This window comes from Hippocampus comes, unplaced genomic scaffold, assembly GCF_001891065.2.
Source record: "Hippocampus comes isolate QL1 unplaced genomic scaffold, H_comes_QL1_v1.1 scaffold85, whole genome shotgun sequence".
Taxonomy (NCBI): domain Eukaryota; kingdom Metazoa; phylum Chordata; class Actinopteri; order Syngnathiformes; family Syngnathidae; genus Hippocampus; species Hippocampus comes.
The window spans coordinates 3,840,427-3,865,477 of NW_017805540.1; the positions used below are offsets into that span (position 1 = coordinate 3,840,427).

Sequence of the window (25,051 nt, forward strand, 5' to 3'; positions counted from 1 at the left end):
GAGAGAGAGAGAGAGAGAGAGAGAGGGTGGCCCGGTGGTCCAATGGTTAAATGGTTAGCGCGTTGACCTCACAGTGCAGAGGTCGTGGGTTCGATCCTGGCTCTGGCCTTCCTGTGTGGAGTTTGCATGTTCTCCCCGTGCCTGCGTGGGTTTTTCCCGGATACTCCGGTTTCCTCCCACATTCCAAAATCATGCATGGCAAGCTGATTGAACACTCTAAATTGTCCCTAGGTGTGAGTGTGAGGGTGGATGGTTGTTCGTCTATGTGTGCCCTGCGATTGGCTGGCAACCGGTTCAGGGTTACCCCAGCCTACTGCCCAAAGACAACTGGGGTAGGCTCCAGCACTCCCCGCGACCCTTGTGAGGATAAAGCGGATCAGAAAATGGATGGATGGAAGATTGATTCATGGCGGAATCGAACCCTGCATCTCTGCACTGTGAGGCCTTTGACGTGCTAGCCAGCAGCCCAGCGTGCCGCCCGATACATTTTTGTATTTATTTATTTTTTTAATGAACTCCAAAAAATTAACTAATCTAAATATAAGCAAGGAAAAAATATAAAGAAAGATTTTTTTTTTAAAGGAGATAATTCAATTTTCTTTTCATTGGACAGGAACAGTGATAACATTTTTTTCATGAAAAAAGAAGCTTCTTTAAATAATAGTTTTAGATTTTTAAATAAATGAAAATATCAAGAAAGCTATAGTGTAGGTGTTGTTCATGACGATATGTTCCTTTCATTTTTTTTTTTTTATGCAATGTTTTTTGTTGTTGTTTTTTTAAATGGATCTGACTTCTCCATATTATTTTTTTATTTACTTCAAAAATGCAGCTCACTTTTAATGTAATCCCAACCTTGATTTCTACTTCTACTTTTTTTCCTTGGGACTCCCTTGCCGATTTGCACTTGTTTGCCAAGTGTACACTTGTCAGTGTCTCTTGGCTGCCGTCCCAATCCTGCGTCTGAGCCCTCAATCGCTGCCCATCTGCACATTTATTCATGAGGTTTTATTGAGATGAGCTTTTTCAACACTGTTTATGCATCAATCACATCTTTTCTAGAGGGCTTCGGTGGTCATCGTTAGCATCATTATAGCAGCTGGAGCCAGCAGCAAGGTCTCACTGATGGCACCCAAGGAAAACACTTTTTTTTCCTCCACTCCCCACCCCAAAAAAAGGAACAGCTCTATTTCACACTCTATTTTTACGCCTGACTTTTGCTCCAATATTAGCACAATGGCCTACTTTTGAAATATTGCTGTCGTGCAAGCAAGACTCCCTTGAGCTAGCTTACAATTTTAAACTGCCTGTTTATTGACTTTCAAGGGTGGGCAGCATATGCTAAAAAGCAAAGCGTCGAGAGTCTCTGTCAGCAAAATACACGAGTGCAAGTCAAAGAAACCTACTCAAATATTCTCCTCTTTTGTAGTAATGTAACATCGCTCCAGCGGCCATGTTGTGTACGATTGAGTGAACTCAAAGACACGCCTCCAGATGTTGTTTCCTGAACAGCAGTTTTTTCCATTGCTTACTACTACTACGCCTGCTACAACTACTACTCGCAGTATAACTGTGACTGACTCCTACTACTCCTCTCACTTCTGCTCGAACTACTCTTAGTACCAGTTCTTTTATTATTCTGTTTACTACTACTCGGACTATGAGAACAACTACTGCGACTCTGACTGCTACTAGTAGGATTACCACGACTGTTACTTTACTACTACTCCAAGTCTTGTTACTACTATTCCTACTGCTGCAACTTCGACTACTACTCCTACTCTTACAATACTGCGACTACTACTCTTACTGCTACCCTTACTACAACTCCTGCTTTTCTAAGTGCTACCACTCTTACTACTTGTGTGATTACTAATATTGTTACTTTACTTACCTCTTCTACTACTATTACTCTTACTACTTCTACAACTACTCTTCATACTACTACTCCGACACATCCCACTCTTACTACCACTACGACTAGAACTACTGTTGGTACTTGTACAATCTCTAATATGTCGACCACTATAACTACTTCACGCCTCACTACTAACAAAAGTAATCATATCACGACCACTAATGTAAACATTCTTTCTGTGACTACACTTGCCATTTGCAGTATACAGTGATCCCTCGCTACTTCGCGGTTCACTTTCCGCGGTTTCAGTGCATCGCGGATTTTTCAAAAGTATCAGACAGAGACAAAGACAGAGAGGAAGGCCAAAGAGGAGATTCATGGATGCCATGAGGGAAGACATGCAGGTAGTTGGAGTCAGAGTAGAGGATGCAGAGAACAGGGAAAGATGGAAATTAATGCCTCGCTGTGGCAACCCCTGAAAAGGGACAAGCTGAAAGGAGAAGAAGAAGAAGATTCATAAAAAAAAAATAAAATAAAAAAAAATTAAATTAAAAAGGTAAAATGCCGCAAAAGGTCTGCGAGAGGCAGGGAAAGTCAGCAAAACAACAGCGAGTCACATAGAGCAACATATACAGTACTATATACAGTACTACATGTATATTTCATGTATGTTTACTGTATTTTGTCATTTATACACTAACCTAACATATATATATATATATCTTTCTTCTTTCTACCCACAATCTTGCTGCTGTAGACTGTAAATTTCCCGTGTGGGACAAATAAAGGACATCTTAATCTTTATATATATATATATATATATATATATATCCTTATAAATATTACATATACTCGCTCCCCATAAGTGAGGGATCACTGTATTACCACGACCACAACAATTACTCCTACAACTATTACTACTGCTGCTACTATTGCAAATACTGTACAACCGCTCTAGCCGTGTTGTGACTGTCCACTGAAAAGCATAAATGTCTACAAGTCAAAACAATGAAAAACAACAGCAGGCAATGTGAAGTACTATTTGTGTTTAGTATAAAAAGCAAAGAAATGTGGATACAAATTTGTCATTGGCTGTTAGGGCAGTTTTTAAAAAATGCAATCGTGTGCTTGTAATTGCTATGGTAACGAAGTGGACGGCACTCCTCGTTTTCCTCGTCTTCCTCCGATGAGCGGAAGGTGGCGTGAGTGAGTGCACGCGGTGGGAGGGTTGCCGTGCGGTGCGACGCTGTGCTGTGCTGTACTGCCTGACCAGCCGTGCAGCAGGTGATCATCTCCATCCTCATCCCAATCCTGCAGTTGGAGCTGTGCGTGCGATGGAGCCACTCGGGCATCGAATCAGCCTGGCAGAATAGACTCACTTTCGGAGGTCTTTTTGGGGGGGCTGTGATGCGTAAAGTTCTCGTGGACTTGCCGCGGATTTTGACGCGCACGTCTCCATGCTAAAAGTTGTTTTGCGCGCACTTCACAAGACGGGACATGAAATGGAGTGAGAAGCGGCAATTGTGCTCTTTTCAACTCTTTCGCTAGAATGGCTCGCTTCGGTGACGACTCCGCCCCGAGCACCGTTGACTCCGGGGACGGAGACGCGGAGCGCGGCGGGGATGCGCAGGACCCCGGGGCCGCTGCGGTGGCCGGAGGAGGAGCAGGAGGAGGCGCCGACGGATCGGGCGCGATCTCGGCGTCGATGAAGCAAGCCAAGGCGCAGCGGGCCCGGACCATGGCTCTGTACAACCCGGTCCCGCACCAGCAAAACTGTCTGACGGTCAACAGGTCGCTGTTCATCTTCGCCGAGGACAACATCATCCGGAAGTACGCGCGCCGAATTATCGAGTGGCCATATCCTTCCTGGTGAGTGCGAACGTGAAGGTTCAAGCACCACGGACAGCGCAACAACACAACTTCCTACTTTTGTGCTTTTCGATGATTTGCACGTCCGTCATCGATCTTCAAGCGTCTCTGCTTGTTTTTTTTTTTTCAATCATGCCTAGTTAATTGTCCTTCAGGGGTTGGTGTAGAGTCCTTGCGATTTTTTTCTTCTTTATTTTAATGAACCAAACAGACAGTTTGTCATCAGCACAAATGTCAAAAATCACAATTACTTAATTATCATTATCATATCATCCCATAGTACCCCCATAAATATTGTTTTTGTCATTTGCAAATTTTCAGGTGCGTAAAAACTATATCATGTAATAATTTAACTATTTTATTTATTGATTATCATTTTTACATACAGTGTTATGTGAACGCATGCACCCTCTTTTCAACTTCTTTTTTTTTTTTTTGCATCCACCAACTTGAATGTTAATTTTGTCCTTATTAAGGGCATAAAAGATTCAAACCTGCATGGTCAATGCAGTATGTGTGAAAACGTGATTGCACCCTAAACCCAATAACGGGTCGGTTCACTCTCAGTAGCAACAACCGAAATCAAGCGTTTTCAATTCGTGGCAATGAGTCTTTCACACCTCTTGGGAGGAATTCGGGTCCATGACTCTTCCTTGCAGAATTGCTTCCATTCTGCAACACTGGAGGGGGTAAGAACAGCAACGGCCTTTTAATGTCATGCCACTGCCCACCCAATACCCAATGAGACGACCTCGGCAAGATTTTTGGTGGGGGTGTCACACTTTCATTTCGGAGTTACAGTACATACACTCACAAAAGAAATGAAATCGCATTGTTTTCAAATTCTTTGGTGTCTAAAATAACAACACTCAATCAGTATAACAAAAAATAATTCAATTACTATACTTTAAAATACAAAAGTGGAATTGATACATCACGTCAACTATCCATACATAATACACAATGTATTGTTTGTAATATGCATATTACTATTAATTTATTAAATGTAGACACTGAAAGAGCAGATTTCATTTCAACAAATGATCTTTAAGAGCCCTACGAAGCAAAAATGAACGATACAACTGCTTATTTACTGATGTTCATGTTCAGACTGATCACTCAGAAGGAAGTTAGAAGCAGTGCTCAATAACTGGAGGCAGGAGGCCATTTTTTCCCCTCTAATTTTGTGGTGCCAGAGCACCCTTTTTATTTGCCTTTTTTTGCCTATAATCGAGGAGCCGGATCATCTTTGACCTTCATTTTGTGTTTCTAAGCCACTCAGAAGTTCACTTGTCTTTTGGATCGTTGCTCGACTGTCGAACCCAAGTGTGCTTCAGCCTCAGGTCACAAACCGATGGCCGATCATTCTCCCTCCAAGCACATTGTCCCTCCTAATGCACAAAGCATGCTCCAAATATAGAAGAGGCATTTGCTGCGGAAGAACTTTGCACCACCTGACAAACACCTCAAGGATGAGCAAACAGACCCACATCTTTGGGAAGTAAGACAGGCAGGTTGAATATTTCACTTCCTGCAGTAGGTGTCCCAATACTTTTGACCATAGGGCCCCCGCACTGAATTCAATTGCTTTAGTGTGCACAGTTTTCACTGTGTGTGCTCCACTCAACGCAGAGGACACATGGTTAGTGTGTGTGTGTGTGTGTGTGTGTGTGTGTGTGTGTGTGTAGTGTGCGCGTGTGTGTGCGTGCGTGCGTGCGTGCGTGCGTGCGTGCGCGCGTGTGTGTGTGTGTGCGTGCGTGCGTGCGTGTGTGTGTGTGTGTGTGTGGTGATCATTAGAAGCTGCAGCAGCCTGTGGGCGAGGCGCACACAGTGTGGGCACATGCAAGCACAGCTCTGGATGCCTTATAGTGCTCTGAGTGGGTGTCGGTTCAAATCCAACTCAGTAGCTCCTCTCTACTTCCTTGCACAAGATGTTTGTGTGCGTGTGTGTGTCTGTGTGTTTGTTTCTCTCCATGTAATATACTTGTAAGCACAGCTACGATTTGGATTATGATGGAGTTTGGAGACATGTTCTCTGTCCAAACGATGCGCCATATTCGGCTGTGGATCACTCCAATCACCCCCCTCTAGTTTGCAGCGTGCCAGTCGTCCTCTGGTTACCTAACCAGTGTGGGTGAGTGGGAGTGGTGGGGGGTGGGGGTCTAATGGTCAAGACTCGCTCAGGGGCCTTGGAATTGGCAGAGAGGTGTGTGGGAGGGCTTTGGCAAAAAGTCGGCGTATTCAGACCCACGTCTTTCCCCCTCCGTCCCGTCCAAGTGCAAAACATTCATATGAATTAATGCAATGTGATTTGGGCTGGTTAGCACAAAGCTTCGTCACTCTGCACTTTCCAAGCAGTGCCATTTATTCAGTGAGTGAGCATGAGCAGCTCTGATCACCCCTAATTCCCGAGTCATTCCACTGGTGCACTAAATTGTCTTACTAGTGAAGATAAAGACCATGCCAAAACTGGACGTCAAGAATATCGAATTAATGTTCGGACTGCTTACCATACGAGTCGTGTGCAGTTGCGAACTAGGTCACAGTTTTGCCTCACTAGTGTTGTCCTCCGAGTATGCCGACTGTACGACTCAAAGAAATAAGTTATTGAGTGTACGTAATAAAATTATGGAAAGAATTTCCACCTAATTAAAGCGCTTTCAATGAGTGAGATACATATTTTGTTGAGCCAAGAAACTGTAAGTATGTTGAGTAAACATAAGTACATGTTTGTCATGATCCTGTCCTGTTTGCTTTGTTTTTTCAGTCTCTTCAGAGTGGGCGTTCCCTCATGAGCCGCACCTGACATTAATCATCCTTGTTACCTAGCTGCCTTTAAAAGCCATGCCATGCCAAATGACTGTCGGATTATTAAGCCCTGCTCACGACTCCGTCTCCAAGTGCTTCTGTTTTCTCGACCAGGGGTGCCCAACCTTTTTGGACCGGAGATCAACCAACCACTCGCGATCGACCCGTTACTGAGTACATGCGCGTACACACACACTTAAACACGCATGTCATGATGAGCAGCAGCTATAACGGCCCTTAAGATGAACAAAACAGAAAAATAAAGCAGACACAAGAGTTGATGAGTTTGCGAAAAGGAAATCACTGCCTACCTCAGTGGGAGGCTTGGGACGCTTTTTTGCTGCCTGTTAACTGTCGTAGCTCACACGTACCGTTTTAAAATGCTTTTCTCGGCCCTCCAGATTGCCATTCTTTGCGAGTGCCATCGGTGAATTGTACACGAAACGAACTTTGACTGATAATAATAATAAAAGCTAAATCGCAACAGCTCTGATCGCAAGCTGCAATTGCAGTCTGCTGAGTGGTAACAACGCAGGTCACCCAGCACCATATGTTAAAGGTGACCTGCTTTATTAAAAAAAAAATATATATATATATATATATAGAATTGAATAAAACTTTGTCAAATGTGCTGTATGTGTAAGTATATATATATACATACTTTTTGTGAAAGTGAAACTGAGAGAAAAATATATTACTAACATGCACAGAGACACACAAATGTCTATTTGTTTGTTTTTTACCCTACACTCCTCGCAATCAACTTGGGACTGGTCCGCAAGCTATCGCTCGATCGTGGTCGACGTAATGGGCACCCGTGTTCTCGACGTTCTTGACAGTTTTTCCTCATCACTTTTCACTACATTAGTTCATAGTATTTTTCATGTATTTTCTTGTTGTGTATTGTCATGCATTGCAGTCTCTTGTCCTTTGTGTTGACAAGCAATTTACATTTTTCTCATTCCCTACCTTTTGCAAGTGTGTTATGTTTGTTCTTGCCCTTTCCTGGTTCTTTACCAGTGACTACTGTTGTCCCTTGTCGTTCTTGCGTTTGTTTGTAAATATTTTTTTTTCATCAAAACTTCTTATCTGTGTCCACGATTGGGGAATCTCAATTCTGTCCGGCACTTTTCCAGCCACATACGGTGAGAAGATGCAAATTTCACACAGGAAGGCCCATTTGCCAAGTTTTGCACCAGGTGTTCACAGAAACGTCATCGACTTGCATTATGTCAACTCTGACAGAATCTATTAAATGATGACTAGCTTTCATGCAAATTCTACTTGATTGAATGTGTGATGGATAGCATGTGCTGTTATTTTGAGCTGCAATCAATAACTGGCACTGTCAATGTGTGTGCGATGGTGTGAGTAAGTGTTGGTCTCCAGGTCGCCCTCCTAGCCGGTTCTCTGTGATGCGCTGACCTCCTTTTTACTGGAGGAGGAGACAGTGACATCGAGGCCTCTTCACGGTCACCTCCCACTCACTCAATATGCGTGTTAGTCTGCTCTCAGTATCTGTAGGGGTACGGGTGCGACTTGCCAAAAGTACTTCATTGCTCTTAATATTTAAACGTTTGCAGTATCAGTATTGAACAATTGCTGTATTTGTATTTACAAGATCGATACTGGACATTCAAAATATCTCTAGTGGACATTCATCATATGTGAACATTTACTGTTGCGGATAATATTACCACCGGCCAGTCAAATTATTGATACTGACCATTCATAGTAGAGATACTAAATCAAACAATATGGGACATTAACAAGACAAATACTTGACATTAACTGTTGTACTTGCAATAATGGTTTGAACATTTACAGTATTAGATAATACTGATGTGAGACCTAATATTCATGGAACAGAGTGATGCAGGACATTTGCTCTTACTATTGCATCTTAAAATATATTAGAGATTCGCAGGATTGGATAATATCGATACTGGACATTCGTAATTATACTGATATTGAACACTTGTAAAACAGATCAAAAGACATTCGTCAATTATATCCCTTTGCAATATCATGACAGAACATACACAATATCAATAGTGATGCGGAAAAGTTGCTGTTTTGGTCCAAAACTTTCTGAATGCAAATGCTTGACATGTATGGTATCGATACAGGACCTTTGCTCAAATAATTTCGTATGTTTGCTGTATTGCATACACATCGTTTGCCCAATAGTCAGAGACATTTGCCACTTAAAAGATGTACATTTCCAGTAATGTATAAAAAAAAAAAATCCCTGACAGTCTGTGACTGTATAAAAGTTCCCCCCCCCCCCCCCCCCCCCGCTAGTCAGGCCAAGGTGACTTAGCGGTACTCTGGTTCCGCTCCCTGCCTCCTTCTGTCCCTCTTTCACTCGCTGGCTCCCTTTCTCACCTGCTCTCTATGTCTCACCATGAAAAGCACTTTAAAAGACTCAAAGGTTGCCATAGCGACAGCAGCCTCCTAACTGTATCTCAAAACATGAACTATGCCTTAATTTATATGTCATTTAAACATCATTCATCCGGTTGTTTTTGCTGTTGCACAAAACTGATGCAATTGTTTTGGGTTTTTTTTAAAGAACAAAGTCAATGTTTGACTGGTAGACATTTTACTGTTCTGAGCAGTGTTGTATATGTCTACAATTTATATATGGCACATATGAGTGTTTTCCTTCACTTTGGGCTTTTACGCCGTTCGAGTACATGATCCTGGCTACCATCACCGCCAACTGTGTGGTGCTGGCTCTGGAGCAGCACTTGCCCGGAGAGGACAAGACCCCCATGGCAAAGAGACTGGTGAGCAAAAATATATCGTGTGACTTGAGAGTCAAGAATTAGCCATTTACTGCAACTTCAAGTGCAGGCTGTGTCGGTCTTTATTGTTCAGTCGTTGCTGCAGCGATAATGAAGTAAATGGATATTTCTAATACAGATACAGGATATTTATGATATCAGTAGGCTACGTAACTTGTATTTGTATTTTGGCCAAAACAGTAATTTAATTTCAATTTAACCCTTTCATGCACAAATAATGATAATCTGATAAACTGTCCACTGTCATAACCGCTGTCCCTTAAAATGTAAATTAATCAGTATTGACATTTACTGTTGAATTAAAATTTTATCCAGGTTTGTGGCCTTGAAATAATGAAGCTATGCAACGTTTCTTTTAACGGTATATATATAGAGAGAGAGAGAGAGAGAGACTTCTGTTATGTTTTCCCTATATCAGTATGCATCAGTGTCTGTAGCAATACTAAACATGTCAATTCCAGTGGTCACATGTTTAATGGGCGCAATTATTAAAATTTTGTAAATATAAACATCGATGAACGATGAGGGTGGTATGGTATTGTGCGTTTTGTGCACTCCACCAGACACTCACTTGTAATTGCAGGCTGGTTGGTGTCTTGACAAGCGTCACAGATTTCACGGCATTGTTTTGACTTCCGTGACATGTTTATGATCAGATCGATTTGCTGACCCATCTTTATGTGTGCAGGAGAAAACGGAGCCGTACTTCATTGGGATCTTCTGCTTCGAGGCGGGCATCAAGCTAGTGGCGCTGGGTTTTGTTTTCCACAAAGGTTCCTACCTGAGGAACGGATGGAATGTTATGGACTTCATCGTGGTGCTCAGTGGGTGAGTGGTTTTGGCCCATTTGCGCGGCAACTGGAATGTCTATTTTGCACAAATTGATCGTCACCAAACATTTTTTTTGGATTGGCCTGCATATGGCCAATAATCACAGCGACTGCTGCTGCTCAGAAATCAATGTTTTTTCTTCATTGTTTTTTTACTGCCTTGAATTGTCTGCCCAACTCAGGCTTGTCTCATGCACTGCAATTCTTGGAAAAAAAACCCAGACCCTTTCCAGTTCCATCCATCCATTTTCTGATCCGCTTATCCTCACAAGGGTTGCGAGGCGCGCTGGGATAGGTCCCAGCTGTCTTTGGGCAGTAGGCGAGGAATACCCTGAGCCGGTTACTAGCCAATCGCAGAACCTTTTCAGTTTAGAATAAAAATATAAATGACATTAGTAATCTAAAATCATGACACTGGATATTAATAATAATAATAATAATAATACATTACATTTATAAGCGCCTTTCAAAACACTCAAGGACACTTAATTCACTTCATGGTCGGATATTGACAGTGTTGAGAGTGGAAATTAGCATCATACAAAATCAAGGTGCCATTATGTTGGGCATTTGCAGTATTGGAACTAAACTTTCAAAGTTTGGGTCATTGCAACATTATTACTTGACAGTAACACATTGGGCATTTACAGTATCAGTAATGAACATTTGCAGTATTGCTTGTGGAAATTTCTAGTATCACACTGAACATTTACAGAATCACAACTGGACATTTATACCGTCTTCATTTTCGGTATCGGGACTTCCAGTACCACTACTAGCCTGTCCAAGTTTTGACATGAGAGATTTACAATAGCCCTATATATATCATTACCATGGTATCAGTTTTTGACTTTTTCAGAATTCAAGCTTTCAAGCATCACAGTGGATAGTTTGTAAGTTTCATTCCTGGTCCATTGTGGCATCGGAACTACCAGTACATCAAATTTCCAAATTGCTCTTAGTCATTGGCAGTATCACTATGGAAATAATTACAGTGGTGATCCGAGATATATACAGTATCAAATTGGATCATTTGCTGTATCACCACCCAATATATTAGTTGTATCCACATGTAACATTTGCATTGTTGCTACTGGACATTGAGGGTATCACATTGCACTCCCACAGTAGATGCACTGGAGAGTTACTGTATCATTTCTCGAAAGGAGCTCTACCACAATGCACATTTACAGTAAATGGCATCATTTCTGGTGTGGAAGATATTTATTGAATATTCTTCATCATTGTGACCTTACTGCATGTGTGCTCTTTTTTTTTTTAATGCATATACGGCGCCTCCACTCCAAACTGTCAACTTGATTGACTCTGTTGGAGCCCAAAAAATAAACTTTTTAAAATTAAACCTCAGCTATGTGCATATGCAATTAGTTGGGACCCAGTTTCATTCTGCGTTTACGAGGCTGTGGGTGGTGGAGTGAAAGATTAATTTCAGCAGACATATTTTATCATCTTGTGCTGGTGCGTTCAAGCGTCCCACTAACCACAACCCCCACCCCCTCCTCCATCCTACACACACACACACACACACACACACACACACGCACACACACACACACACACACACACACACACACACACCCTTTGCAACAGACCGTGTGAATGCTTCAATCATGATAGCAGCTTGACCCAAAGGATGGGTCTTGGCTTTCGTCAAGGAGATTTCCTCAATTCAGACCTACCTTATACCAATGTAAGAAATCTGTGTTTCCATGGAGCAGCAACCAGTCTTTGTGTTCCGTGTTAGGTGGGTGGTTAAGTGGATTGGCACTTGTGTCAAAAGCCTGCTTGCGGTCGCCCCAAGCGCCTCGCTTCATTTATTGAGAAGGGAGGGTATCGGGGAAGCAGCGGGCCTGCAAACAACCTGAAAAATTGGGTGAATTAATTGTCTTATGTGCTCTTATGTAAAATAAACATGGTTTTTTTTTCACGATTTTGGACATCTTAAGGGTAGGGTAGGGTAGGGTAGGGTAAGCACGTGTCGAAAATCAGACCCAATGTAAACATTTTCTCTCATTTTCAAAGGCGTGATTGTCGAATGTCTTTGTCAGATTATTGGGAGCAATTAGTCTGTGATGTTTGGTGTGTAAGGAGTGATATTTCCTCACCTGCTCAGCTTAAATAACTGTTGCGCCAACAATGGTCGATGTTCTACCTGTTCAATATTTATGATCTGAAATCCTTATGTGTATGGTAAGGTTGGTCTAGCTCATGCTTGCATGATTGTGATATGAAAAGGAATACGATAGGCAATCAGGAAGCAAAGTATCTTACTCATATTTGACACTCGGACATGGTCGCAGGGGCTCAATCAAACCCACAACGCTTGGTTTCCGAGACAGCCACTCTCACACCTGGGCCACGTCGCCCTCAAGTAGTCCAAGTACAAGAAATGGACGACTTGCAGCAGTTCCGTGAGACACTCCAGATTTTGCTATTGAATGGCAAATCAGTTTCCACTTAATGTCCTTCTTCATTCACACCAGCGGGATAATGAATGGCGAGAAAAGAAAACTAGCTTTCGCTGCTTTCCGAAAGGCCCTGTCCTCTGCGCACTGTGGAAGCCAAATTAGGAGGTTTAGTTTGTTGAAACTTGGCATTTTGGCATGGATAAAGATCATTGTAGGCCAACTACTAAGGCTAGACTGGTTTTAGTCGCAAACACTGTAATATGCTCTTCTGAGTGGAACGGCTACACCAGCAGCAACGTCGCCATGCCCTACATTTGATAGTCCAACAGCACAAGAGAAGAAGAATACAACGGCGTGAACTAGGATCCCACATCGTAAATTGTACCTGCTTAAGGTGAAGTCTCGGGGATTCGAGTTGAGAATATTTGTGTTCAAATGAAGGGGTGAGAAGGGCCAGAAATTTCATACAAGAACAGTAGAGCATTTTTGACTGAAACTTGTTTCCTCTTTGTGACTTTGTGAAAATGACTGATGCTTGCTGAAATGTCTGCTTCATACCTTTGTGTGTCAATTCACAACAAAACCGCTTCTTTGTCTTTTATGCATCGGCTGCACTCGAAGGGCGAAGTCTTTTGGGAAACAATGGAAGCTAATTTCACTTGTCAAACAACTCATTCCGAGTTGCTGATGGTGTAGCCTGTAGCGGTACGCTCGCCTGACTTGTGTGCCGGCAGCGTGCGATCGGTTCCCACTCAGTGACGGTGCGTATGTGGGTGTGAATGGTTTCTTTGTTTCTATATATGCCCTGCGACTGACTGGCGATCAATTCAGGGCGTAGCCTACCTCCTGCCCGAAGTCAGCTGGGATAGGCTCTGGATATTCATCGTGACCCTTTTCAGGATAAGTGTTTGGAAATGGATGGATGGATAACAAGTCACTCCATTGCAAAATGGAACACTGCAAGGCTAATTTGAGCCACCCACTGTTACAGAGCTTAAAATTAGCCCTCATTATATATTTGCTCTTTTTTTTTTTTTTTTTTTGGTAGTTAAAATGCTTTCAGTTTTCTGTCCAGTGTGCACTCATCTTACCGCTGCTGTGAATGAGCTGGAACTTAACTAATTTGCTAATCATTTCTGAAATTGGAATATATCACTGACCTGGGCACGTATAGTCGAAGGAGCTAGGCTAACAGCTTGTCCGGTAACTACTGTACGAAGCATGTAATTTTGTTGTGGTGAATGACTTGTGAGATGTTTTGGACGGCACAGTGGTTGACTGGTTAGCATGTCGGCCTCACGGTGCAGAGGTGCAAGGTTCGATTCCAGCTACGGCCTTCCTGTGTGAAGTTTGCATGTTCTTCCCGAGCCTGCGTGAGTTTTGTCCGGGTACTCCGATTTCCTCCCACATTCCAAAAACATGCATGGCAGGTGCATTGGGCGCTCCAAATTGTCCCTAGGTGTGATTATGAGCACGAATGGTTGTTTGTCTATGTGTGGCCTGCGATCGACTGGCAACCGGCTCAGGGTGTACCCCGCCTACTCCCCGAAGACAGCTGGGATACGCACCAGCACGCTCGCGACCCTTGTCAGGATAAGTGGATTAGAAAATGGATGGATGGATGGAGATGTGTTATACACACAATCAGTTGTGCCTCTCTTTGTGGCCGGCAACAGCGCGAGCTTCAAGACACTTCCTCATTGGCTATCGTTCCATTTCACGTCACAGTCACAGAGCCTGGCTGTGGCTCGGCTGAACACGGTGCTGCTGGCACACGTGAAAACTTGTGGACGTTTTTAGCTGGAAGGTGAATCTAGTTCAAGTCAGATGAGAGTTATCACAAAATGTGATTTATGCTGGAGTATCGGCATAAGTGGTGCTGGTTGCGTAACAACAGTGTTTTGTGGAAAGAAAGTGGTGTGGGGGGCTAGCAGGCAGGTAGCTCTTGTTGCACAGCCCCGGCCGTTGCATAAAGCAGCAGTCCGGAATAATTATTTGTTTTACTGCACAGCTTCACCTCCAGTTGTGAAGTGGAATTCACTTTTAAGACAGAGGGTTCTATTTTTATAGATAGCGTATGTGCACTTGGGCGTTAAAAACTCTTGATTTTCATGCTGGTGCAAGCCTAGTTTCATTTCATTGGGAATTTGGCAGACCACGCTGTAGCTTGCTTGGCTTTCTGGTAGATTGAAGGCATTTTTTTTACACACCCTCAGGACACCTGACAGTTTGGTGGCCGAAAGTACACTAAATTTAAGGCCAGCTGGCAGCAGGTCTAAGTTGTGGTGCAGGTGGTGTAAGTTAACACAATTTTAGTGATTTTGATCGCGGTTCAGGCAGAAATATTCTGAGCTCTGTGGACGTGGGAGGTGAATGTCATCGTATTTCACTCATAAATAAGACAACAACGTACATCGCGCCCTCCAAATCATCTTAGAAATCAATTCATTGAACGCATTGTTGTGATTATGATCTATAATATGTTTTAAAAATCACCCTCCCCCGCTGGCTTTAGCCCAGATATGGGTGGGGGAATTGGGTGGTGTCACACAGAGACGCGTAATCCATGCTGGAAGGTGGTCTCCAAGTGCCCACTTCACAGCACTGATGTAACGTTCCGGAATGATCTGGACAAGGGTGGATCCCACAAACATAGGCAAGGATAAGATTATGGTACAAAAAAGGTTTATTAACAAACGTAAGACTGACAAAGTACCGTACAAATAATGATACAGGTCAACACATCAGGATAAAACGAGAGAAACAAAGTGTTTTGCAAAAGGCACGCAAAATAGAAATGGAAATTGCTTTCCTCAAAAGGACTCGAGAATCATATCACGACAAATACCAACCGAGAATACCTTACCAAACTAAATGATTACTTACAAGAAAACAGGGAGCAATAAACAAGGAATGAGGAAAAACGGAGCAAAATCTAGAACGTCTAGAAAATTGCTCATGAACAATGGCTTGAGCAAAGCGAATTATTCTAAAGTCAGTCGTCGGCTTGGAAATGCTTTAATTGTCTGTTTATCATGATGGGTAACAGGCGCGCAGTTGGAAAGACCAGAACATCTCTGCCACCTGCTGAAGGCTAACAGAAACTGAATCATGATAACTGATCTTCAATCTCCCTTTACATCATTTGCAAGTGGAGATCTTGTTGCAATTCAATATAAAGATACTTTGCGTGTGTCATTCTCTTGCTTTGACTCCAGCAAGTTAGTTTATGTAGACTGTAAACCTCTCTGTGCTGAATTTAAAGGGAATGAGAGAAGCCCCTGCCATTGACTGGGAAGTAAGTCGGCTGTGTTCACGCCCAAAACAGCGCAAACACCCATTTCTAACTGCGTGCGTCGAAGAAAGTACCAAAACAAAGAAAACGCCACACATGCACAGTTAGACCGTGCTTCGCACTAGACTTACGGTGGCCATGACGATAGGGCCCGAAGTGCTTACAACATTTTTTTTCTGGGCTGAATGTAAATGTCATTGTAGATATTTTTGTAAAGGCGTGAAAGGAATTCATGGAACTTTTCACTATTTAGTGCAACCCGGAGATCATGTTGCTTAATTTAAACCACATTTGGTGACGGACGGCCTGGTTTCCTGCCTGCCATCTGACACATTTATCTCTCAGCACATCTGCTTCTCTGTCACACACGCACGCACGCGCGCACACACACACACACACACACACACACACACACACACACACACACACAAGAATGCGCGCATGCGCACGCACACATAGACAGTCAAGTAAGTGGCATTACAAGTAAGTCAGACTTAAAAGAAAGCGTACACATGTGTCACGGAGGCTGCATGGGAATTCAATCGAGGCCACTGGGCCAGCGCTGCCGGCGTCCATTTCCATTTGGTTTTAATGAATCGCTACAAGCCACTCTATTGGGACATGTGGCTCAATTAAAAAAAGTCTTCAGCTTAGCGATAACGAGCAGGTGGCAGTGAAGGAGGAACCTGTCGGCTGATTGAATTAGGCGGGGATGTGTCCTGCGGCGGCAAACTCATCTCCACAGGTGGACACCAACGCCTTTGGTCAGCATTAAAATGGCTCCCATGTGACGAATGGTCATTGAACTTGTGGCTAGCTCGCTAAACTTAGCTTCAAAATTGCCCTCTTGGGACTCATTTAAATCACAGACATTATCTATTTGCTCTGCAGCAAAAAAAAAAAAAGGCTTCCTCTTGTGTATCGATGCTATCTAGTAGCTTCTAGATTAAGCATTATGTTCATGTTTGGAAGGCAGATGAAAGGCAACACTTTGGATAGGGTGACACACCTTTTACTATTTGGTAAGAACGTTTCAGACACAGTACAACTGTTATGTAACTTTACTGTTGACATAACCCTGTTAAAGTTTAGTTAACATTAGCATGATTAGAAGGTGAAATGATATCTTAGCACTTGGCGCCAGATATTTCAAATAAAATGGTCCGTAATTTATCTAAAAGATACCGACAAATGAATACTGTATAAATCCCAATCCCAATTTGACACTAGTTTTGTGCATTAAACAGTGACAAAATAACATGCAGCTTTGCAGTTTTTGCTAAAATTAGTATGTTTAGGATAATGAAGTTGCTTGCTAGATTCAGCTCAAAGTTCAAACATACCATAAAAAATGCTGTAATTTTCAAAACAAAAAAAAAACACATTCAGAGAAATACACAAACTGGAAAGGAGTTGGGAATTATATGTTGCATATAAAAACATATTAAGGGAACATTTCACTCTACAACGAACATTGATGTGTTCTATACTGTTCTATACTCACTAGCTATGTCTTGATACTCCTTCAAGAGATAGCTAGTGAGTATAGTATTGCATGTTTAAAGGACGAACTTTGCTAATTTAGCGGTTTAGAATTTTTCAATGTGTTTTAATAAAAACATTCTTGTAATAGAATCTTATGAGGTATTAAAAGTATTTTGTCAACTTGGACAGAGGAAACAGTTGCAGGGTTCAGAGTAAAGGGGAGATTTATTTGAAGGTCAGCGGCTCCGGAAACATGGCAAGGGCTGGTCAGACCTGTGCCAAGAGGCTGGAGTGCACACACAAGGACAAAACACACTGGCACGTGACAAAGGGAGACAGCACTATTTAAACACAAACGAAAGGGGTAATAAGTGGAAACAATCAGGGCGGGGCTGATAATCAGACTGGCACGGGAAGAAGGGCAATTGACCTTCACAGTCGTGTGACAATTTTGCTATTTTGGTCAAAGATATTTTATGAGATCAACCAAGAGTGTGCAGGACAAAGTTCTGTATATTATTATTATTTTTTTTTTTTGATCAATGATATATAAAAATGTATCCAATTGTAAATTTCTGTATAAACTGTTACTTATCGAAATTGGCTTTATTTCACCTAAGTGTAAATGTCATGTGCGTAAAACTAAACAGTATGTACGTATATAGTAATAAAAATATAGTAGAAGTTTGTCTGAACTTTTAAATGTTTGCTCTCGCCAAACTTCTTATGTGTTTTAATTACTGAGCTAAATTTCTTACTCTTTCAGGTAACATTGTTTGATAATATTGTCTAAAAGTTGAAATGTTACATCATTTCAAATCCAATAGCATCACATAAATGACTTGATGTTCTTTAGCTTGCATTAAAGCCGCTGATGTGTCCACGCAGGAGGCCAACGCGCATACACTGAGCTGCGCTCAAATGGCAACTGCAGTGCTGTGCTTAATGTTGGCGGCCTTGGGAGTGTAGGTGGGGGTGTGTGGGAGAGGCTGCATGTAATTAATGCTGCCTTCCTGGAGCCAGTTTGCAACACTGCTTCATGTACACAAAGAAGGGCCAAGCACTCACTCATGTTGGAATATAAAAAAATATTAAATAGCTAAAATAAACACATAAATAAACACGCTAAAGACCCCCGCTAAGCTTTTTTTTTTTTTTTTAATGAAAAAATTGTGGAACACCATAATTGTGATTGTTTGACTTGTAACTGAGTTCAGGATTGTGTGAAGTCGCTAGCTAGCTAGCTTAGCAGTCGCTGAGATCACAAATAACCAGAGGTTGCAAAAGTCCTCAACAACGGTACTTCATTTCAGGGGTTGGGTCAGTTTTGAGGGGGCAGCCATACCGAGGCCCTTGACCACCTTCATTCTTACCAATGCTCCCATCCCCTTCCCAACATAAAGTGAAATTAAGTATAGACTTTATCATTAGAATAAAGAATTATTGTATGTTGTACTTAAATTGTGCTGGCATGTCTCACTCAACTCAACTAAACTTTATTCATGTCGCACTTTTAAATGGCCAATTGACTTGTCATGAAATGGGACTTAGAAATGCACCCTGTAGAACTCCATATTGAGTACTTTATTGAATTATTAATTAATTTACACACACATATTATTTAGCAGTGTGCAGAAACACTGCATCCTGACTGTGAGCTGTTTCTTATATTGTGACCCGGCTAGGTTGTAAAAGAAATTTACCAAAGCACTATATACAGCTCAGCGCATCCTTGAAGTGGCAACTCTGCCTGCTGGCTTTTGCGACCCCTACGTTTGGAGTAAAGGTTATGTCTACTGAATCCCACTCTACTGCTCCTCCCGGGTGTCGCTCGTCACTGCCTCACTCGCACACTCACTTATGCTGTCATTCTCTTTGCTCCCACTGCCCACAGGAGAGCTTCTGTGTGGGCCCGCGCTTGAGTCGCTGCCATGTGACGCCTTCTATCCTCAAACACACACACACACACACACACACACACACACACACACACACACACACACACACACACACACACCCGTACCTAAATGGTAAAAGGGGTCCATCCTAACATGCCAAGTGTTGTCCCACACAAATACAGGAACGTTGTATATGTATCTGTATAATTTTGCACACTGGCCATGAGAATGGCTGAACTATTTTAAAAGCCGATGTTGACCACCCCCCCCCAAAAAAAATAAACAATCATACTTTTTGCCTTACGTATGGCTTGTTGTGTGTAGGTGGCGGTACAGTACGTCAGTGTGTGTATGGGGGTAGGGAGAGATGTGAGTATAGCAATGCCTGCCAGGGGTATTTTATACATATGTAATGTCGGATGTACGGTATGTTCTTTGTCGAGGAAAAAATATATAAATATATGTATTTAGTCTCTCGCCTTGCCAAATGCAAATTGTGCCTCACCACCATTCATCCGCTCCACACTTGGCTTGCGTCATGTGAAAAATGCATATGAGCTTTCCCGCAAAAGCTCATATGCAACGATCCGAGCTTTCATTCATATGAGGACTTACACCTCTTTGTTTCGTCTATATTTGTCTTTGGAGTGTGTCAGGCACCACGGACAAAAAGTGTTCACCTCACCAGAGCACAGAGAATCTTTTTGTCCCTGTTGCATCTTCCATTTCTATCGCAGACCAGCAGCATGACGGGGAACAAGTGACAATGAGTTTCTCGTCCGTCCATTAGGATTTTGGCAACGGCAGGAGCGCACATGAACATCCCCGTGGACCTTCGCACTCTGAGGGCCGTGCGAGTCTTGAGACCCCTCAAGCTTGTCTCCGGCATCCCCAGTGAGTCATTTCCAACACCAGTCCTGTTTCATACGTCTCCGTAGCAATAAGGGACTGAGGCATAGACCTCCGCCAAGGCTTAAACATTTGGCATCATTAAAATCATAAAGGTAAACATACCAATTTTAAAATGTAAAATGATTCAATACAATCCTTATATATTCAAGGAGATGGAAAAATCACATTTTCATCAGGATCTTTTATAATTTTTGTCAAAATATATCTACTTACCTGTCTTACTGCATTTTTATGGAACACAAAAGATTTGCTGGATCCAGAATTTTTATAAATTTCAAATATTTGGTTCTTTTTCTTTTTTTTAATCTATTTATCATGATTCTGTTATTGCTATATTGTATTGTATATTATTATGTCGTATTATCCCACCATAGAGAGCACATTTTATTCCAATCACAAAATATTTGATAGAGACATGATTTAGTATTTAATTCTTTACAAATATTTTTATTTGTTTTGTTATTGCATATTAAAACACCATGCACAAATATATTTAAGTATGAATGCTGCATACATTTAGATGAATTTTCAAATTATTTTTGAAATGAAATTTGAATAACTTTTTCATGATTTTTATGATCTTAATTAAATCATACAGAATTTATAATTTGTTGCTCACATGATGAAACTTTTCCTACATTGTGCATATCACAGTAATTTGTTGTATTTTTACACATTTTTATACATGATGAAACTTTTCCTACATTGTGCATATCACAATCCTTTTTCTGTCATGCAATCCTTAATTATTGTAATTTCGATAGGATTTTGTATCTTAATTTGAAAATTAAATTTTTTTTCGATGTTTTAGCTTATATTTTGTTGTATTTTTTTCATTTTTATATTTCATTTTTTTGTATTTTAATTGCTATATTGTAAAGATCCAAAGTACAAATGTAAGTTGGAACAATCCTTTTATCTATATCCCAAAAATTACTGGCAAAACCAGGTCGATGGAATTTTTTTTTAAAAAATGACATGTAGGGATTTAAATTGTAAACCTACATTGTTAGGCATGTGATTATTTCCTGTGTTGGAGACATGGAGTCAGCCACAGCGCAACCTTTTTTCTGATTACTGTTTGTGCTCAATAGCCCTTGAGTTGATTTACTGTGCTCGATGAAACTATATTCCTGTTGTTAGCACACAAAAGTCATCCTGCGTTTGCCCTCAGGCCTGCAGATTGTACTCAAGTCCATCATGAAGGCCATGATCCCTCTGCTGCAGATCGGCCTGCTCCTCTTCTTCGCCATCCTCATGTTTGCCATCATCGGCCTGGAGTTCTACAGTGGGAAGCTTCACCACACCTGCCTGCCATCTGTCGACATCCTTGGTACGCTCCGGTGTGCCAATACAGACTTGCTCGTGTTGGTTCTCCTTAAATTCTTCCACTGGACCTAATGCTGTGGCCAGTGGGTTACATCATGATCGTTATGTGTCAGAAAATGAAACACCAGAGAACATTTTGGATGCTGGTGGGCGTGCACATGTTGTTTGGACACTGGCACGTGCACACACATTAGCAAAAGTGTTTTGATCCTGTCTTTACATCCCACGGTCTATTTTGCAGCTCTGATTAATTAACTGCTGGTCCATTGTTGAGCAGACAATTTACGTGCTATTTGAACATTTCAGCGATTAGATGAGCCATCAATGCATTTTGTGTGGCGCTTGTCCTCATTTGGAGCCAATTTGCTTCCTGCTTCTAGTCTACTTTTGGATAAAAATGGTCTCCCCCTCAAGCAGTAAAGAGAGGAGACGCTCATTCTTCGCCATGTTTGTCAGGCTGACTCGTTCTGACTGATGCGTTCAAGGCGGCATGTTTTTCGCAGATTGCCGCCCTGATATTTTGGGAAACAGACTGCAGAAATTTGACCTTACTGAGGCCAACAGAGAAGGAGACCGTTTTCTTTGCTATTCTTGATGTTTATAAGTGTTCGCAATTGGCAGATCAATTCAAATATCAAGCGATATTATTACAAGTCAGTATCGTATCGAATTTATACTAGCACAATGAAATCAATACCGTCGTTTCAGTTCCAATGGTTTATACACTGCTGTGGTTTCGTTGAACAGTCGACAGCCGTACTTCTTTGTCTCAGCCCCGAGCAGGCTCAATTTGGTCGCCTCACCCGATCCTCTCTTGTGTTGTGCTGGCGGCCATGTGACGGAGCAACGCAAACAAGCAAGCTGGCTCGGATCTGCCCGCCCACCAGCGCCCACAGCACAAGCGTACATGCAGAGCAGCTCGGTGGACTCGCTCACAAAAACCTGGAAGCAAAACAGTTTATTATGCACTGGGTGGCATCTTTTTTTAACTGCAGGCTTTCGTGATTGTTTGCACTTAATGTATCAAATTTTTTTTACCGCTTGTTTTTTTCCCCTCAGAAAGAGAAGTGCAATGAAGGGGGAGAAATGTTTTGTTTTTGTATTGATTCCCTGAACACGCATAATAGTTGAAAAACACTTGGCATCCTCTTGTCTTATATTTGTTGTGAGGTGATCATTTTGAACGTGTTCTTTTTCAGCAAAAATAAAGTGCAAAAAATTCAATGAAGGGAATAATTAAAAACAGAAATTGGACACAGTAGTTTCACATTGGGCACTTTCTTTATTTAGGAAAAAAAATCCGGGAATTGACAATGTGTGGGGACAAAAAATAGAATTCTACATTTCACAGTAAACTTTGTCCTCATCATGTCCTAGCTTTTAATGTGTTTAATGTGCTTTTTAATGCATTTAATGTAAATGATAAATAGGAAAATGTCACAAAAACATTCCATGTCCCTAGAGTTTGTTTCTGTGGCCCAGGATTGGACTGCCAAGGCCTTTTGTTGCCACCCAGCTCACAGGGCACCCATGACTAGATATAGTGACTAGAAATAGTCGGGCTCGTCTCCACGCACAGCGTAGGCTCTGGTACCAGTTCTCTTGAGAGGGGTTTGACACTCTTCCATTCTGGAGGTGAGAGGCGCCGAGCAGGTGTGGGCATACTTATCGCGCCCCAGCTTGGTGCCTGTACATTGGGGTTCTCCTCGGTGGATGAGAGGGTAGACTCACTCCGCCTTCGAGTGGGGAGAAGGTTCCTGAATATTGTTTGTGCCTATGCACCAAACAGCATTTCAGAGTACCTACCCTTTTTGGAGTTTTTGGAGGGTGTGCTGGAGAGCGCTCACGCTGGAGACTCCCTCGTTCTGCTGGGGGACTTCAATGCTCACATGGGCAGTGACAGTGAGACCTGGAAGGGCGTAACTGAGAGGAATGGCCTTGAATATTTTTACTGTAGCACCCTAAGTGACAATAACAACAGCAGAGGGTCTCTTCCAGGCTTTGCAAGGGTCCAACAGTGGAGTGGATACTCCGTGATATTCGACAGATGGAGGAACGAACATGAGTGGCATTAATGTACATCACATGCAACATGACAGTTGATGCTCTCCTCACGTGTGTCCGTCTGTGCATGCTCAGGACCCCGGTGAGGTCAGTGCTGTGGGAATCTAGCTTTCCAACCCGTAGTAACACTCAGGTATTATTTTTCCAGACAACGAGACGGTAGACTCATCCGAATTGGCGTTTGCATGCGGCGTACGGAAGTGTCCGGAGAGATACGACTGCAACGACACGTGGATCGGCCCGAATGATGGCATCACGCAGTTTGACAACATCCTGTTTGCCGTCCTCACCGTCTTCCAGTGCATCACCATGGAAGGATGGACGGCTGTTCTCTACAACGTAAGTGTGTACAGTGAACGGTGTCAGTGAATGTTCTTAAAGTTAATATAAGTATTAAACGTGTATTATTCATTAAAAATGGAAAATGTAACACTCCATGGTATAATTTAAAGACAATATTATCGAAATATAATTACTGTACGTATTAGCGATATGTGATCATATATTTTCTATTTGAAACAAGAGCACCGATTCATTTGTGAGGTCAAGCTGAACAACTATATAATGTCTCATATTTCTGATTAATGCTGAATAATTATTATCCTGACAAAATATTATAAATGTTTTTTAAATAGTTCTATCATACAGTAAAATCAACCTTGCATTTTACTGTTTTAACAAAATGATCTTAAAATATACCATACAAATGATTGTGCTCCATAAACTCTGCTAAAGAACAAATTATTATTGTTTGAATTATACAATGTTATGAATGTGAATTCATGTGAGAAGTCTTCGGATGTAAAATAAATATGTTATTTTTACTTGGTGCCTTACAAAGTTTACCTAGCAACAAATGTTGAAATCGACATTGCAGTGTCTCACAGCCGTACTAACATAAATCTGAGAAATTCGGTTGATCTTAAGTTGCATGCGTGGTACCACACCAAAAAGTGGCACTTCTTAGGTATTTGCTTACAAAGGAATCCCATTTTAAACATAAAATATGAGTTATCGTTATATACTTGGTATATAATGAATGCAATTTCAGACTAATGATGCCTTGGGCCCCACATGGAACTGGATGTACTTCGTACAAAGGAATCGCATTTTAAACATAAAATATGAGTTATCGTTATTTACTTGGTATACAATAATGAATGCAATTTCAGACTAACGATGCCTTGGGCCCCACATGGAACTGGATGTACTTCATCCCACTCATCATCATTGGTTCCTTCTTTGTGCTCAACCTGGTGCTGGGAGTCCTGTCCGGGTGAGTGTGACCACTTCCTTCGTGTGTTTACGTCACTCACGATTGTAGATGACCGTCGCTTTCTTTTTTTTTTTCCTTGTTATCACATCCCTCCTCAGCGAATTCGCCAAGGAGAGGGAGCGGGTGGAGAACAGGCGGGCCTTCATGAAGCTGCGGAGGCAGCAGCAGGTGGAGCGTGAACTCAACGG

The 25,051-nt window shown here is 42.0% G+C and overlaps 1 protein-coding gene across 7 annotated transcripts in view; it reads left to right on the forward strand.

Moving 5' to 3' along the window:
- The window catches only part of cacna1eb (calcium channel, voltage-dependent, R type, alpha 1E subunit b), an 83,883-nt gene that overhangs the window by 12,431 nt on the left and 46,401 nt on the right, over positions 1 to 25,051 (forward strand). For 6 of the 7 annotated variants that reach the window (XM_019878963.1, XM_019878967.1, XM_019878966.1 and 3 more), the window contains exons 3-10: positions 3,407 to 3,715; positions 9,222 to 9,327; positions 10,034 to 10,173; positions 20,073 to 20,176; positions 21,369 to 21,527; positions 23,736 to 23,926; positions 24,760 to 24,863; positions 24,962 to 25,031. In XM_019878963.1, coding sequence (XP_019734522.1) covers positions 3,407 to 3,715; positions 9,222 to 9,327; positions 10,034 to 10,173; positions 20,073 to 20,176; positions 21,369 to 21,527; positions 23,736 to 23,926; positions 24,760 to 24,863; positions 24,962 to 25,031 — 1,183 coding nt within the window. Of the gene's footprint in view, positions 1 to 2,956; positions 3,143 to 3,406; positions 3,716 to 9,221; positions 9,328 to 10,033; positions 10,174 to 20,072; positions 20,177 to 21,368; positions 21,528 to 23,735; positions 23,927 to 24,759; positions 24,864 to 24,961; positions 25,032 to 25,051 lie in introns of those variants that run through there. The other variant, XM_019878969.1, reaches the window with a different exon arrangement.